This window comes from Gadus macrocephalus, chromosome 6 (assembly GCF_031168955.1).
Source record: "Gadus macrocephalus chromosome 6, ASM3116895v1".
Classification (NCBI taxonomy): domain Eukaryota; kingdom Metazoa; phylum Chordata; class Actinopteri; order Gadiformes; family Gadidae; genus Gadus; species Gadus macrocephalus.
Window position 1 is genome coordinate 2,262,788 of NC_082387.1, and position 18,193 is coordinate 2,280,980.

The 18,193-nt window shown below is 48.9% G+C and overlaps 1 protein-coding gene across 1 annotated transcript; it reads left to right on the plus strand.

Moving 5' to 3' along the window:
* Positions 1-10,613: 10,613 nt before the first annotated feature.
* On the plus strand, positions 10,614-16,203 carry LOC132459058 (uncharacterized). Its single transcript, XM_060053441.1, has 8 exons — positions 10,614-10,780; positions 10,937-11,027; positions 11,253-11,369; positions 11,451-11,526; positions 11,602-11,853; positions 12,150-12,321; positions 15,793-15,941; positions 16,067-16,203. Exons 1-8 carry the CDS (start codon positions 10,614-10,616, stop codon positions 16,138-16,140), a joined length of 1,098 nt encoding a protein of 365 aa, XP_059909424.1. The 3' UTR covers positions 16,141-16,203.
* The last annotated feature ends 1,990 nt before the right edge of the window (positions 16,204-18,193 follow it).

Consider the following 18,193-nt stretch of genomic DNA (forward strand, 5'->3'; position numbering starts at 1 on the left):
TTGGTTTTGATGACTTCCTTTTATACCTTATTCATTTGCATAATTATTTTCTTTAATCTTTGAAGCCTGCAGTTGTTATTATATTGTAATGCTTCTTTTAAGGTTTAATATTTATTGCAAAAATGTATGAAAATGTATCCTTAGGCCCTCCAAAAGCTTAGCAGCGGGCCTGGGCTTATCTATTGTATGGGTCTGTAAAATGCTAATCAAATTAAACTTATTTATCAAGCACATTCAAAAACAATGTGGGGGGGATTTTTTATGTTTTATGTTGCAATGCACACCGTTTTTAATGCCGTTTATTAAATAAACAGTGAACTTATGCCTGTATGTGAAGTGTGTGTGTGATTGCAGTGACTTGGGTTGATTTGCGTGCAGCGTAAGGGTAATTGTAGTGGGTTAAGAGCCCCATCCGAGGTCCCTTTACCTATGGTTGGTGTGATAGATAATATAATAATATTTAAGTTGGATTGTATACATTGAATTTTGCATCTGAATTTTGCATATTGAATTTTTTAACATTGAATATTAGATTTTGAACATTGAAAAATTACAGTGAAAAATTATTCATTGAAAATGGAAATAATTCAGAGGCAAAAAAAATCCAGATACGTTATTTCAATGCATAAATATTCAGTGCTTAAAATTCAATGGCTTTTTTTTTTCAAAATCCGATGAGACAGATATACTTCCATACGAACTGCATTGTGCTATCATATAACACTATTGACATTGAGGATAGTAACCATTTTCCGACAGTATAATCAAAATGATATAGAGCATGCTATTATTACTATTGTTCGTACTATTACTACTTTTGTTAGTAGGCCTACCATCATTCAGATAAAGCGAGGAGCCAAACAGTGCACACCTGTCTAGTAGAACACATGCTGTGAGGTCCGCGTCTCTCTGTAGTCCTATCTCATCAAGATTCTCTCTCTTGGGAATGCTGCACCAATGTTTACTCTTGCATCTCTCCTCTTGTCAGATAATCTTCTTGCGTCGTTTGATTTACCCATACATTTGCACTTTACATGGACAGCTCCGCGATCTTACATATTCTGCTTTAATGATATGTGTAATCCTGTAATATTGTATTATAAGAACAGTGCGTGTTGAAAATGACAGCTGGGCCTATGGTGGAAAATAATGGAGGCTTCTCGGATGTCTGGCTCACGTCACGGTGAGAGGGGAAGACGGGTAGGGCTTTGATGAGGAGAGGCCCTCCTGCGGTTCCCCCTACTTATGGTTTAGTTATATTCTGTGGGCTGGCTGAGTCCGCTCAGAAGTTGGAGTTAGATAACTAGGCCCCGTCCACACGGAGCCGATTTTTTGGTGAAACCGCATAAGTCTTGTGCGTTTCGGCCGACCGTCCAGACGGAGCCGGCGAATCCGGTGCCTGAAACCACATATTTCTGAAACCACCCTCGGATGTGGTTTCAAATCTATCCGGACCTATGCGTTTTCGTGTTAGGATTCGCGTGAAACGCAAATGATGACGTCCTTAGCCCCCCACCAGCTGGGAGACGTCAGTGGTGTTGAATTTTTTTTTTTTATTAGGGGTCCGAGCAGTGAAGCTGCTTGGTCCCCTATTGTTTCTGAAAAGTTGTTTTTTTTACCTCAAATTCTGTAAAAGTTATACTGCAGCCTATACCGTAAGTTGAAAACTCTTGAAATGTTCAGGTATGGTTACCAATAACCCCCACTACCCATAAACCCATATTTGTGGTACTGCACCCAAAGGTGGCGCCATAGTAAAAAATCATGAATTAGGCTTATTTCTCCTCACCAGATTGATCTGGACATAAAATCTTTCATAATATCAATGTCTAGAATAAGATACATCTATAAAACCCTGGTCTTCTGCTCTAAAAATGTTTACTTTTCCCACAATTTCATAGAAAAGCCAAATGTCCACAGTCTCAACCCATTTTGCCTATATTACCATTTTGTTATTTTTTAACTACCATACGGCTATCATTAGATGGATACCATTAACAGTGCAAATTTTCAGATCTGTAGCCCTTAATTCTCTTGTGAAATGTGTGCTTGGAGTTTTCTTGTTGTTGTTGGCTTATCAATCGACATTTTCACCATGTAAATGAAGCTTCATGCAGTTCAGGAATGTCAGTGGCACAACGGGATAATGCCGTGTGCTGGTGATCCTCAGGTTGAGGCCCCGTTTACAAGAAGGGAAAACGCAGATATTTTCACACGGTTTGGCCTCTCATTTACACGAAAACACAGTTTTTGTCACAGAAAACAATCATTTCTAAAAACTCCGGCCAAAGTGGAGATTTCTGAAAGCGCCGGTTACGTGTTGTCGTGTCAACGGGTAGAAACGGGGTTTTAGGTTCTGAAACGTCACATTATGCACCAGGAAATGCTTAACGTCATATGAGCGCCCTATGTTTACAGTTTGTTTGTTACAGGAAGACGCTCGTGTTATTCGTTGTTGTTGATTCTGAGGATTCTGATTGGCTTGCATGGCTTTATCCTTCTCCCTACACTGCCGCCCATAGGTTTGGCATAGTTATAATGTCCCAACGGCGTATTTATGCGTTTTGATGTTAACGACAACTTTTTTGAAAACGATGTGTGCACAATGTTATTTTTGAAAACGGAGGGGGGGTGAATATTCGTTTCTATAAATACCCTGCTACGTATAAACGTGGCCTAAGGCGGGGACTGCCTCGAGACATGAGGTCCGCCCCAAAGTTCTGGGCGCCCGCGATATGCAGGGCTCTCAGACTGAGGAGGTACTGATGAGCCCAAAGCCAGAGCTCGAACGCCTTTCGGTGGAGAGCAGGGGAGCGGACTCCCCCCTGTCTGTTGATGTACGCCGCCGCCGACACGCTGTCTGTCCTGATCAGAACGTGGCGGCCGCGCACCAGGTGAAAGAAATGCAACAGCACTTTCCTCACAGCGTCGAGCTCCAACACATTTATGTGTGCTGCGGGGGGCGTGCGCCACTGGTCTCCGACCAAGTGAGAGAGGCACGTTCCTCCCCAACCCGTCAACGAGGCGTCCGTGAAGACCACTACGTAGGACGCCACCCTGCCCAGGGGAACACCCCTGAGAAGGGCGGAGGGTCCTTTCCAATATTCCAGGTCTGGCGACACCGAACGGGGAACGAGGAGCACCCTGAGCTTGTGTCGCCTGGGGTCCAACCGTTGGCGAGCAAACCACCGCTGGAGTCTGCGCATAAAAAGCAGACCCAGGGGGACCACGGGGTGGGCAGCTGCCATCAGCCCTAACAGGCGCATGGTGGACAGTGCAGTCACGTTTCTGCGAACGTGAAAACGGGAGAGCGCCGACAGGATGGCGTCTCGCCGAGGAGGCGAAAGCATCGCAGTCATGGTGGCTGAGTCTAGGCAAAGCCCCAAGTAGACTGTCTGCCGGCTGTGGAGCGGGGAGCTCTTCTCCCAGTTGATGGCAAAACCCAGGAAGGAGAGATGGTTTATCACCAACATGGTGTCCCTTCTCGCTGTCTCTTCTGAGTTGCTCAGAATAAGCAGATCGTCTAGGTAGAAGAGAATCCTCTTTCCCTGACGCCTGAGCGGTTCCAACGCCGTCTCCACACACTTCGAGAAGGTGCGCGGAGCCAGTGAATAGCCGAACGGCAGACACTGGTACTCGTACGCCATCCCCATAAAGGCAAAGCGGAGAAACTTCCTGTGCGCCTGCCGAACAGGGACGTGGAAGTAAGCATCCTTGAGATCCAGGGATGTGAACCAATCGCCCTCTCTCACACACCGAAACAACGCTCCGACAGTGAGCATTCTGAACTTCCTCGTGGCAACGAATCTGTTGAACACGCGAAGATCCAGAATAGGTCTCTTTTCCCCTGACTTCTTGGAAACCAGGAAGTAGCGGGAATAAAACCCTAGGTGAGACTCGTAGGGGGGAACGACAGTGATGGCCCCCTTTACCAAGAGACGTGCCACCTCTGCTGCTAGAGCCGTGCTCGCAGCCGGGTCCCGTCGTGTGGTCTCCACCAACCCCATAAAGGGTGGGGGTCGACGCTTGAACTGTATGGGATGGCCCCATCTCAATGTGGTGTCCAACCACGATGGCAGAACGCACCGCTCTTGCCAACACGCATAGCGGTCGGAGAGAGGGCGAGCCGACAGCTGAGGAAGACCGTCCAGGAATAACCCGTATTCCTCTGCCCCTATCGCCTCCACACTGCGTGTGAACCAAGGGGGGCTTCCCATGAAAGGGAGGAGGCTCAGCGAGCGTAGGAGACGTACCAGAACTAGCAGCTGTAAAAACAACGAGCTGTCTAGACGTCGCGCTCGTGCCCGCTGAACAGGGAGCGAGCCGTCCCGTCTCCTCACCTATAATGTGGGGAACCAGGAGACCGGTACAAGCGGCCGTATCCACGGGCTCGTGCAACGAGTCTCTGATCCGTCCACGAGGCTCCAAGGGACGCCGCTTCTTAGAAGCAGGTGAACCAGAGGCCATGTGAACACGCCGTCCGACCGCCACCCTACAGCCACCGGGCTGAGAGGGGGCAGACACTGACACTGGTACTCGTACCAGTGTCGTACCAGTGTCGTACTCGTACCATGGAGGAGCGCACCACAAGCGTAGGACGCAGGTGGCCTGAGGAATATCGCTCTCTAGGTACCATGTACTGCCGTTCGGCCGAACAGTCTTTACTTTTTTCTTTAATAGGGAAAGAAAAAGTAGGAGCAAGCGTCCGGAACTTCCCGGTCCGTGGCGCTGCTGCTCTCCCCGTGCGCGGCGGCTGCAGCTGCTGCTGCTACTGCACCGGGGCTGGAGTCGGAGGCGGCCCCCTGGAACGCTGGGACCGGCCTAGACCCCGCTTCCTCCCAGCCTGCTGGCCGGAGGAGCCCGTGAGAATCGCCCCGAACCGGGAACGATTCTCACGGACTGACTGCTGGTGCGCGAGCACCTCGGAGAACCTGGGACCAAATAGGCCACCCGGCGCTAGTGGACCCTGGACGAGGCTGGCCCGCTCTCGTTCTGGCACCGCAGTGTGGGAGAGCCATATGACCCTTTGAATCATGGTAGCCCACGCCATATGCTGGCCGGCCGAAACGGCTATCGGCTGGCATAGCTGGAGGATGGCGCTGGAAAAGCGGGAAACCGCCAGCCATCTCGCGGCTTCCTCCGGGCCGTAGGCCTCCCTGTCAGCCGACAAGGAGACCATGGCAGAGGAGAGCAGGGCGATGTTGTTGACCACCACCGCGGATTGAGAGGCACAAACAAACACCCTGTCCATTAGGCCGACAATCTGCTTCTGGAGGTGGTCGGGGGGCAGCGGCTTTTCGTTAGGGAGCCATCCGGCGCCCGGACAGAGAAGCGCTGCCAGGGGAGGCTCCAGGCGAGGGATCCCCCTCGCCTGAGTATCGGCTCACCCCTCCACGTTGGTGAAATCCGTGTAGGATCTTACCGGAGCCTTCAGGGTCGAAGGGTCCTCACCTGCAGCAATAAACAAGTGCTGCAAAGGCGGGAACAAGGGGCACTGGGTAACCCGCCGGGAAAAAGATGGGGTGCGAAAGCACTCGCCCTGCATATCGTCAGACACGGGGGCGAGAGGCGGGGCCGGCATGGGAATCCCTTTGATGGCCGCTGCCTCACCCATGATCTCCCGGAAGAGATCGGTCATCCGGCGCGGACCCTCGTGTTGTATGACGGTGGCGGTTGTAACCCGAGAGCGGGAAAAACCGGACACCGAGTCGCCGTCAGGGCCGGCCCTGAACAGGTCGATGGCGTCAGCCAGTTCCACCGCAGGGGAAAAGAAGAGATGCCTGGAGAGGATCCCCTCTTCAGGCAGCTCCCGGCAGGCGACACAGGAGACGGGGGCCGCCATAGCAGCCGCGGCGTGGTCGGCGCCGAGGCACCGAAAGCACGCCAAGTGCCCGTCACCCGGTGCCAGGGAGGCGGGACAGGAGGCGCATAGGAGTCCTGAAAAGGACCTAGCTCCAGGAGCGCTCTCAGGTGGCCCTGAAAAGGGCCGTTTGTCCGCGGCCTCGCCCGAGCCGCTGCCACCGGCTTGGGAGATCCGTGTTGAAGTTCTCATCTTCTTAATAGTAGATCTCAATTTCTCGCTGATAAGCACAAGTGCTGAAAGAAAAGGGAGGATGAGCGACGGTATACACCGCGTTATATAGACACGATACCGTGGGAAATGTGGGCGTTGCCCACGCTGATAGGTGCATAGTTTGAATTTTCAGCGGGCGCACGCACGGGACAAGCCCATAAGGCGAAGCCTAGACGGCGTAGCCTACATGAAATAAAACTGCCATTCCACCACATTCTGAACCACTAGGTCTTGCAGGCAACACCTCTGAGGAGCAATGTCCAAATAACTTTGTTTCTCTAAGGGCTAGAAGTCCAAATCTGTGGGCATACACTTTGGCATCTCTAGCTATCTTGAAAAGGCGGGAAAAGGGCTGTAACCTCCAACCAACTAGAAAATTGCCAGAAAATAAAAAAATAAAAACCTGCACCATGCCCTTTAAGCCACAAAAAAAAAAAAAATTGGGACTAGGAACTAACCTCTGTGTAATAAACATTTAAACAATTATCCATTGTATTTGATGTTGTAGGGTATCACAAAAAATAAATATAAGGAAAAGTAGGTGATATATTAGTGGTTATTAGCCACAGGTTAGCGATGATTCTTATTTCTCCCACAATGCATTGCATGACGTCACATAAGGTACTCTGCTTTTGGACGACAGCCGAAGCCGCTAGTGAGAGAGTGACAGTGTCAGATTATATAAGTAAATACATAGATAGAGATAGCCTAGATAGATAGATAGATAGATAGATAGATAGATAGATAGATAGATAGATAGATAGATAGATAGATAGATAGATAGATAGAATAGCATAACATAACATCGATAGATAGTGAGGGATAGCATAGCATAACATAACATAGATAGATAGTGAGGGATAGCATAGCATAGCATAACATAACATAGATAGCTGATAGATAGATAGAGAGAGAGTAGATATATAAGTAGATAAAATGGTTTACTACTGTATTTGTGGCGGGTGCAACAACTGGTGGACATAGGGTCCATTGCTTCCCCAAGGACAAGGGGATCCTCCGAAGCTGGGTGCAATTTGTCAAGGTTAGAAGGGCAGATTTTTCAGCTAGCTCTGTTACCGCGTACTCAAGAATATGCAGCGCGCATTTCAAGGAGGAGGATTACCACTCAGTGGATGCCAAGATGGTCTCACTTGGTTTAAAGAATAAGAGGACGGCGAAGTGCATGCAAACCACTCTGCCTGCCCTGTCCCGAGGTCGAGAGACACCGTCTGCCGCAAGCGAGAGATTGCCACGGTAAGCATCATGCTATAGCTGCTAATTACAAGCTGCGCGTTTGCTAGCTCTGTGTGTATTTTGCATACCGTGTTCCCTTTGACACAGCCTCCACTACAAACATGATCAGTCTGACATTATAAGAGCATATTTCGTGATTCACAAATATGAGCTGACGTGTGTCCTGATAGGACTCACTATATTGATGCACCTAGCCGTTCCAGAATCACTCCAGAATCATGCTGTGACACCATGCTGTCAACAAGGTCACCATATATATATAGGTGTGCCTATATATTCTTACGATAAAGTAAATTGCTTACTTTATAACTTCTTGTGTGCCTATATATATTCTTACGATAAAGTAAATTGCTTACTTTATAACTTCTTGTGTGCCTATATATATTCTTACGATAAAGTAAATTGCTTACTTTATAACTTCTTGTGTGCCTATATATATCTTACTATAAAGTAAATTGCTTACTTTATAACTTCTTGTGTGCCTATATATATCTTACAATAAAGTAAATTGCTTACCGTATTTTCCGGACTATACGTCGCTCCCGAGTATTAGTCGCATCAGTCAAAAAATGCTCCATGACGAGGAAAAAAACATATATACGTCGCATCGGTGTATAAGTCGCATTTATTTTTAAACATTTAAACAAGAACGTTTAGTCTGGAGAGACTGAATAAAATTGCAATAGCAATATAGGCTATATATAAACATAACAAGTGATATTCATCTCCTTGGCAACTACCTGGGCATGGAGACGCAACTGCACCGTTGATAAGCCCCGGCCAGCAGCATGCTGTTCAATGACCCATCTGTGGACTCGTTCCTCCAGCTCTGGCCATCGGGCTTTCAGCCCCCGGTTAGCTTTCTTTGTTTTTTTCATCGCAATTAGAGTTTCCTCGGCTTTTCGCCAGTCCCGGACAAGTTTTTCACTCACCCCAAACTTTCTTTCTGTTGCTCGATTGCCGTTTTCGGCTGCATACTTTATAATCTGCAGTTTAAATTGTGCAGTATAGCTTTTTCTTTTTGGCGGCATTTTATTTTGTGTTCTCTTTTGTTTTGTCTACGGTCTAGTTTATTTATAATTTATTCGGTGGTGCAGTAGGCTTGCAGCGTTCAGTTGTAGGCCTAATGAATGACGGTGCCATCTTGCGGCCATCTTGTTAAAATTGTGTGCCTTAAAATGTCTTATCATAGAGCCAACTGGTTACATTATATACCCTTTTTATGTAGTAAATTGAATGCTTAAACATATCTCCTTGTGATAGCATGTGCATGACTTCAAGCTTCTTGTGTTGGCCCTCGGGCAAAATAAGGGAAACTTGGGAACGTTTAACAAAGGATCTTTTGTTATCAGAAGGGTTAAGCAGGGAGATCTGCAGAGAGAGCTCAGTCTGTCTTTTTTGGGTGTTCTGCTGTTGGTGTGGTGTCGTGTGCTCCTCTCTGCCCTGCTCTTCTGCTCCAAAAAACTGCGGCCTGCATAGCAATAGATTTTTCATCTTAAGGACTCTGATACCGTAATGCTCGGTTCAGACTCTATTCTTTTTAGCTTAGTTTTAGAAATCCAACCTCAGGCTCTTCTTGGGAGAACGTTGGTAACTTAGTTTTAGAAATCCAACCTCAGGCTCTTCTTGGGAGAACGTTGGTACTTTTAATAGGAATCCTCTTTAGCACTAGCTTAGTCTTAAGCGTGATTAAATAAAGGCAACTCTCGGGGTCATGCGGTGTACTGAGGCACGAGAGTTGCGTCAACGTTAAAACCTGGGCTCCACTTGGGAAACGTTGTTAACTTAGGCTTAGAAATCCAACCTCAAACTCTTCTTGGGAGAACGTTGGTAGCTTAGTTTTAGAAATCCAACCTCTAGCGCTTCTTGGGAGAACGTTGGTAATTTTAATAGACTTATAAATCCAACCTCAAGCGCCTCTTGGGAGAACGTTGGTAATTTTAATAAGCTTAGAAACCCAACCTCAGGCTCTTCTTGGGAGAACGTTGGTAGCTTAGTTTTAGAAATCCAACCTCTAGCGCTTCTTGGGAGAACGTTGGTAATTTTAATAGACTTATAAATCCAACCTCAAGCGCCTCTTGGGAGAACGTTGGTAATTTTAATAAGCTTAGAAACCCAACCTCAGGCTCTTCTTGGGAGAACGTTGGTACTTTTAATAGGCCATTTTTCATCTATTTTCTTCTTATTTTACTGTCTTTTCTTTTCAAATCTATACTCGGTTGTAAAAGTTATTGTGTTTATTGGACCTATAAATCTACCTGACTACATTTGTAGTAGGTTAACTCAATCGTTCGAATCCTTTTCCCTGTCGACTCCTCGACACAGGCAAAGCAGAACGACGCGCTCTCCCAGCTGATCCCCTCACGGTAAGTGGCGCATAGTACAAGCAATGGTTGATTGTGACTGACGTGTATAGAGGGTGACAAGGCAGAGACGTAAAAGAGGTTTTGTTAATTCACAAGGCAAAAAGATACATCATTATTTCGTATTAACCAAGAGAGAGACCTTGGTCCCGCTAAACGGACGGGGGGGGACAGGTCTGAATTCGTATTAAAGTAACTGTTGTGAAGGGACTTAACAGAGTGACCTGGGTCGGACCGGGTTAAGACTGAGCCGAGCCGGACCGAGCGCCTCCGTGAAACCGACGATTCACGGAAACAAGTGGGTCTCGACCTAGGTTGGTCCCGGGGAGCGTGCGTGCGACACCCAGACACACACACACACACAAAAAACACACCTCTGCGGAGCGGTGTGTGTGTCGTACGCAATAGTTCCTATAAATCACCGCACGTGCGGTGCCAACACTCGACAGAGCCAAAACAAAATTGCCCTGAAGTAAATGTCCATATCGTCATGAAAGCTTCATGGCTAGTGTTTGGATCAGTGATCGTCATCATCAAGAGGCTTTCACAACTGTGTGTTTGCGTTTTGTGTTAGTGCTAGACTGCTACGGTTCTCTTTCACATATATTTGACCGTGACCGTGTCGCCAGGGCTGTAGTGGAGGGCGTATTTGAGTGTTATACTGCATTGGTCATGTGTGTTTCATTGAAAATATGAAACCTTTGACCAGTAATGTACAGTACTTAATCTATATTGAATCCTGATATACTGTTGATATTACTCGGTTTTCTATTCTTTTCTTACATATCTAGGTCTGTGCATCATGTGGCTACCACCGTTTCTGGCAAAACCAGCCAATGCTCCACAGGAACATGCCAACCTGCAACCTCCTGTTAAGTGGGGCCATTCATTTTACTGGATGTTTGGCCACACAGACACTAAGAATGTTGACCCTGTTTGGCCTGCCGTGCATCAGTGCGAGCAGTTTCTTTCGCCATCAGCGCCGCTACACCATCCATGTAATCGTTCAGGCCTGGCAGAATGATCAAACCAAGAATTTTAGTGACCTACGGGCAATGGATGGCGGGCTTGTTCTTGCTGGTGACTGCAGGTAAACCAGTGTGAGAGCTAGACCAGTTCCACGTTTTGATTTTCTTATTTGTTATCATGTAGGGTGGCTTTAGTTGGCAATTGCAGATGACATGGTGGATTGTCTTTACAGACCAGGGTTTTAAAAACTTGAAACATAAATTGTAATTAATTCCAGGTCAGATTCTCCTGGGCACTGCGCAAAGTATGGGTCATACTCTCTGATAGAGGACAGAGTGAACAAGGTGGTGGATGTTCAGCTTGTTCAGGTAAACCTGATGTTATTAGACAAAGAAATGAACTCTGCAATTTGTTAAAAGGATTGTATCTTAATATAACATCTTTCCACTAGCACAACCATGCATAGAGCTTTATTGTGTATTGCCTACCTAGAGTAGTGTATCATAATGCCTGGACCAGCAACGCTTCGGTTCATTAACACCTCCTTCAACACCACCAGCATTCTACACTTACACTGTTATGTCATGTTGCAGAGCTCAGAGGTCCCCAACAGCTCATGGTGTGAGCTTGAAGGGCTCAAGCGCAGTGTTGGCCTGCTGAGGGGAAACGACCTGCATTTGGCAACGCTGATCACGGACCGACATCGCCAGGTATTTACAATAAAAATGCAGTATAGAATGTAAATATCTGATTGCACTGAAGCTGGATGTTTGTGGTTTTTTTCTCCTTAGGTTGCCAAATGGGTGAGAGAGGAGCTGATCCCTGAAGGGACACAGCATTATTTTGACGTGTGGCACATTGCCAAAAGTATGTATCCATTGTTGGAACCTTGAAGCAGTTTTTGTTAGTGCATATCAATTAATACCATTTGTTCTAAAACAGGTCTTGGGAAGGCATTGGATGCAGCATCCAAAGAGTGTGACCAACTACAGTTGTGGAGGCCAGCTATAGTGAATCACCTCTATTGGACTGCAGCCTCAACCCCAGATGGCAACCCAGCGGTCATGGAGGCCAAATGGAGAAGTTTAGTGAACCACATCCAGGACATCCATGACCATGACACCCCTGCCTTCTCCAGTTGTGCCCATGGCCCTCTAGACGGAGATCAGCGCAACAAAGAGTGGCTGGACCCAGGTACAGTACTGGTATTATGCACGCTCTACATAGTTTTGTTTTAGTTGCTGTCTTTGAGTAATTGTCTGAATGCTTTGACATGTGACCTTTGTGATGAAATATTTTTTTCATTCCCTGGCAATCTCATAACATTCTATTTACTGTTTATGTTTGCTATAATTCATATGCAGGACAATTTCATGTGTGTTTCCATTTAAAAAAGGAATTCTGTCTGTCTATCTATCTTCCTGTCTATTTGTACGTTTTCCGTCTGTGTGTCTGTCTGCCTTCCTGCCTACATGTCTTGGTCTTTGCAGGCTCATTGGCAGCAGTCAAGTTGGAGAACATAATGATGAGGACTGCCTTACTGAAAGATGTTCGACAGCTGTCTCCACAGCACCAGACCTTCTCCCTTGAGGCTTACCACTCCCTCATCTTGCACTTCGCGCCCAAGCACACAGGGTTTTCATACCTTGGGATGTATAGCAGGTCAGTGCTATCCAATGGAATAACACTGCCAATTATTATGCCTTTTATAGTAATAATAGTACCTATTAACATGCCTCCTGTGAACCTGAGAGCTGTGTTGTCTGGAGCCTTGTGCTCCTGGTAGGGTCTCTCATGGCAGAGTGGTCTCAGGTGAGGGGCCAGACTAAGAATGGTTCATAAAACTCCAATGAATAACGAAAAAAGAGGAGATGTGACCCGGCCCGGAGGAAGCCCGGGGCCCCCGTCTGGAGCCAGGCCCAGACGGAGGGCTCGATGGCGAGCACCTGGTGGCCGGGTTTACCACGGAGCCCGGTCGGGCACAGCCCGAACAAACTACGTGGCACCCCCCCTCTCTTCATCCCATGGGCCCACCACCTGTGGGAAGACCCGTTGGGGTCGGGTGCGCAGCCACATGGGTGGCAGCGAAGGTCAGGGGTCTCGACGGACCAGACCCGGGCGGCAGAAGCTGGCTCTGGGGACGTGGAACGTCACCTCGCTGTGGGGAAAGGAACCGGAGCTTGTGAGGGAGGTGGAGCGCTATCAGTTAGATCTGGTGGGGCTTACCTCCACGCACAGTCTCAGCTCTGGTACCGTACTCCTGGATAAGGGTTGGACTCTATTCTTCTCCGGAGTTGCCAAGGGCGTGAGGCGCCGGGCGGGTGTGGGGATACTCATAAATCCCCGGCTGAGCGCCGCGGTGTTGGAGTTTACCCCGGTAGACGAGAGGGTCGCCTCCCTGCGCCTAAGGGTTGTAGGGGGGAAAACTCTGACTGTTGTTTGTGCGTATGCACCAAACAGCAGCTCAGAGTACTCAGCCTTCTTGGAGACCCTGAATGGAGTCCTGTATGGGGCTCCAGTAGGGGACTCCGTAGTTCTGCTGGGAGACTTCAACGCCCACGTGGGCAACGATGGAGACACCTGGAGAGGCGTGGTGGGGAGGAACGGCCTCCCTGATCTAAACCCGAGCGGTCGTTTGTTATTGGACTTCTGTGCTAGTCATGGATTATCCATAACAAACACCATGTTCGAACATAAGGGTGCTCATAAGTGTACCTGGTACCAGAGTACCCTAGGCCGAAGATCGATGATCGATTTCGTGATCGTGTCATCTGATCTGAGGCCGCATGTTTTGGACACTCGGGTAAAGAGAGGGGCGGAACTGTCAACCGACCACCATCTGGTTGTGAGTTGGATCAGGGAATGGGGGAAATTTCCGGATAGACCTGGTAAGCCCAAACGAGTAGTGCGGGTGAACTGGGAACGTCTGGAGGAGGCCCCCGTCCTAGGTATCTTCAACTCACACCTCCGGCTGAGCTTTTCTGGCATTCCTGTGGAGGTTGGGGGCATTGAGCCGGAGTGGGCGGTGTTCAAAGCCTCCATTGCTGAAGCTGCGGTGGCTAGCTGTGGCCTCAGGGTCTTAGGCTCCTCAAGGGGCGGTAACCCTCGGACACCGTGGTGGACTACGGTGGTCAGGGAAGCCGTCCGACTGAAGAAGGAGGCCTTCCGGGATATGATATCCTGGAGGACTCCTGACTCGGTTGCAGGGTACCGACAGGCTCGAAGGGCTGCAGCGGCTGCCGTGTCGGAGGCTAAGCAGCGGGTGTGGGAGAAGTTCGGAGAGGCCATGGAGAAGGACTTTCGGTCGGCACCAAAGTGTTTCTGGAAGACTATCCGGCACCTCAGGAGGGGGAAACGGGGAACCATCCAAGCTGTGTACAGTAAGGATGGGACTCTGTTGACCTCAACTGAGGAGGTCGTCGGACGTTGGAAGGAACACTTTGAGGAACTCCTGAATCCGAATAACACGCCCTCTATGTTGGAGGCAGAGCTCGAGGTTGATGGTGTTTCGTCGTCAATTTCCCTGGTGGAGGTCACTGAGGTAGTCAAACATCTCCGCAGTGGCAAAGCCCCAGGGATTGATGAGATCCAGCCAGAAATGCTAAAGGCTCTGGGTGTTGAGGGGCTGTCATGGTTGACACGCCTATTCAACATCGCGTGGGAGTCGGGTACAGTGCCAAAGGAGTGGCAAACCGGGGTGGTGGTTCCCCTGTTCAAAAAGGGGGACCAGAGAGTGTGTGCCAATTACCGGGGTATCACACTTCTCAGCCTCCCTGGTAAAGTCTACTCCAAGGTGCTGGAAAGGAGGGTTCGGCCGATCGTCGAACCTCAGATTGAAGAGGAACAATGCGGTTTTCGCCCCGGACGTGGAACTATGGACCAGCTCTTCACTCTCGCAAGGATCCTGGAGGGGGCCTGGGAGTATGCCCATCCGGTCTACATGTGTTTTGTGGATCTGGAGAAGGCGTATGACCGGGTCCCCCGGGAGAAGCTGTGGGAGGTGCTGCGGGAGTATGGGGTAAGGGGGTCTATCCTCAGGGCCATCCAATCTTTGTACTCCCAAAGCGAGAGCTGTGTTCGTGTTCTCGGCAGCCAGTCAGTTTCGTTCTCAGTGGGTGCTGGTCTCCGCCAGGGCTGCGCCTTGTCAACAATCCTGTTTGTGATATACATGGACAGGATATCGAGGCGTAGTCGTGGTGGGGAGGGGTTGCAGTTCGGTGGTCTGAGGATCTCGTCACTGCTTTTTGCAGATGATGTGGTCCTCATTGGATCATCGGCCTGTGACCTTCAGCACTCACTGGATCGGCTGGCGGCCGAGTGTGAATCGGCTGGGATGAGGATCAGCACCGCTAAATCTGAGGCCATGACTCTTAGCAGGAAACCGGTGGATTGCTTACTCCGGGTAGGAAATGAGTCCTTAGCCCAAGTGAAGGAGTTCAAGTACCTCGGGGTCTTGTTCGCGAGTGAGGGTACTATGGAGCGTGAGATTGGCCGGAGAATCGGAGCAGCGGGGGCGGTATTGCGTTCGCTTTACCGCACCGTTGTAACGAAAAGAGAGCTGAGCCGCAAGGCAAAGCTCTCGATCTACCGGTCGATCTTCGTTCCTATCCTCACCTATGGTCATGAGGGCTGGGTGATGACCGAAAGGACGAGATCGCGGGTACAAGCGGCCGAGATGAGTTTTCTCAGAAGGGTGGCTGGCGTCTCCCTTAGGGATAGGGTGAGAAGCTCAGCCATCCGTGAGGAACTCGGATTAGAGCCGCTGCTCCTTTACTTAGAAAGGAGTCAGCTGAGGTGGTTCGGGCATCTGGTAAGGATGCCCACTGGGCGCCTTCCTTGGGAGGTGTTTCAGGCACGTCCAGTGGGGAGGAGACCTCGGGGAAGACCCAGGACTAGGTGGAGAGATTATATCTCAACACTGGCCTGGGAACGCCTCGGGATCCCCCCGTCAGAGCTGGTCAATGTGGCCCGGGAAAGGGAAGTCTGGGGCCCCCTGCTTGAGCTGCTCCCCCCGCGACCCGACCCTGGATAAGCGGATGACGATGAGGATGAGGATGAGGAACATGCCTATTGTAGTATTTTGTCACACATACACCAAGTTTCAAAGGTTTTCTCAAATGTGTTATTTTGTAGGCTTCTCTTAGCGGCGCTGCATTATAATCACAATGCCAATCGCGAGACAGCACGGAGAAGTGACGGGACGGAGAAGTACTGCGTGCGGTATCCGCGCTTCAGAAAAGGTGCCCATGTGGTGCGTCCCATCAAAGAGGCAGCCTCATACGGTAAGCAGTGTCATGCAGTTCTATCATATTTTGAGATGGCGCACGAGACATCGGTGATCAGTGACAATGATCTTTATAAAGTAAAATTATTATTATAATTAATATTATTATTATTATGTCTGCAGGTTATGCAACATCATTAATGAAGTTCCCTTCGGGAGAGCTACGCCAATTCACCCGCGGTTCTTCGAGAGGTTAGCGCCAATTTGTCCTCCGATGCACCCGCCCCCATCGCCAAATCCTTCGAACAGATTCCTAAGGAGGAGGCCGTCTACCTAGCCCGGCAGTCACGCTTCAAGAAAACCTAATTTCACATTATTATTTTTTTTCCACGGACAAGTCCAATGATTTAGTTGTTATTATTTGCATGAAATTTCTTTATGTAATTCAAATAATTTGGCAATCATTTTACCTGTGCCTTGTCAACCTCTGTGTGCGGTGTTGTCTGGGCTGTATCACTGCATGTATGCATGCATAAAAGTGTGTGTGTGTGTGTGTGTGTGTGTGTGTGTGTGTGTGTGTGTGTGTGTGTGTGTGTGTGTGTGTGTGTGTGTGTGTGTCCACAGACATGCGAAAAAATTACATCTTTATTTAATGTCTGCTTGGAAAATAAAAGAGTCCCTGAGACCTGGAAAGGAGCAATGATTCACCGCATCCCCAAAAAGGATAATATAGCAGATGATCCATCCACCTGGAGGGACATCTCCCTCCTACCCACCATCTACAAAGTGTTCATGAAGTGTATCCTGTCCCGTGTGTTGCCCTGGCTAGTGGACAATAACATCCTCTCACCCAACCAGAAAGCATACATTAACAGACAGGGCATGAATGAACACGTGTTTTGTCTGAAAACTGGGATCGATGATTTCAAGCATGAATCTTGCAAATTCTACTGTCTTCCTGTACTTCAGGGACGCTTTTGGGACCCTGACACACAATGTCATGATCCACGCCCTAGAGGAAATCCAGCTACCTCGTGTGTTTATTGACATTATTAAGGATGTTTACAGCTCTTCCTTCATTCAGGTTATCTGTGGGAAACAACTCACAGATCCCGTCCCCCTCCAGGTGGGCATTAAAACCGGCTGCCCGTGGAGCGCCATCAATTTTGTCCTGGCCATCAACCAGTGGATTAGGTGGCTGTGCGACTGTGCACCACCCAATGTGATTTCCCCAAACCCCATACAAGGCTACGCAGATGATGTGCAGCTGGCTTCTCGGGAGGAGAGTGTCATCAAGGACATGCTCTCCAGAACTGACACATTCCTGGACTGGTCTGGTCTGGAGATCAAACAGTCTAAATGTGCAGTTCTATACCAGAGAAGGAGTGGCGGGAATCGCTGGTACAAACCTAAAACGGATAGGGATCCAGAGTTTTCCATCAACTCGGAACCAATCCGTGTGTACGACCTGCACGAGACGTACACCTACCTCGGGCACAAATTCAATGTAGCAGGCGAGTGGAAGAATATATGGTCACGGAATTCACCACCAGGCTGGATTTGATTGATGTTTCACCACTTCCTCTGCTCATGAAGTTGGAGGCCATCAGACAGGTGGCCCTGTCGAGAATTCAACATCTTTTCTCCAACGTACACCTCGCGTGCAAAACACTGCGGGAACTAAACAACCAAGTAGTTTCTGTAGTGAGGAAGTGGTTTGGACTGAACACCCATACAACCAGGGACATTATTTTCCAGCCCAAACAGGAGGGAGGTCTAGGCGTTCCAAACGTGGAGTGGATCTATAATGCCACCAGGCTGTCCCACCTGACCAATATGCTGAACAGTGATGATCGGACTGTCAGGGAACTTGCACGTTCTTCATTGTTTCTGGACATGAAGCGACGTAAAGTTCCCCTGGCAGGAGAGGGTGAGCCGAGCTTCTTAGGCTTTAGAAGGAAGCCCAACAACAAGATGGACTCACATTCTGCTGGGTTTGGGGTCTCGTCGGACTGGCCCGACCTCAATGACCTTTGCGTGCGAGCTGGAGTCTCCCTGGACTGGGTGAAGTCTGACTCAGACACTGTAATGGTGTCTGAGGATGTAATAACTGACTGTACAATCTCAGTAAGGGTAACTGTCAATGATACTGAACATCATGTATCACCAGCTCACACACGCAGGTACCTGCTAGGGTTAGAACAGCAGAGGCAGCAACAACACTGGACTGGTCTAAAGCTACAGGGAAAGCTAGCATGTATTCCCACTGCAGATCACACAGTTTCTCACACAATATTCAAGAACTATGCA

Excerpts from the sequence above, each read along its gene's own strand:
- LOC132459058 (XM_060053441.1), top strand. The coding sequence starts at position 10,614 with ATGTTGACCCTGTTTGGCCTGCCGTGCATCAGTGCGAGCAGTTTCTTT. Across the intron at positions 11,527-11,601 it reads CGTGTGGCACATTGCCAAAA|GTCTTGGGAAGGCATTGGAT; the intron begins GTATGTATCCAT and ends GTTCTAAAACAG. Across the intron at positions 12,322-15,792 it reads TACCTTGGGATGTATAGCAG|GCTTCTCTTAGCGGCGCTGC; the intron begins GTCAGTGCTATC and ends GTTATTTTGTAG.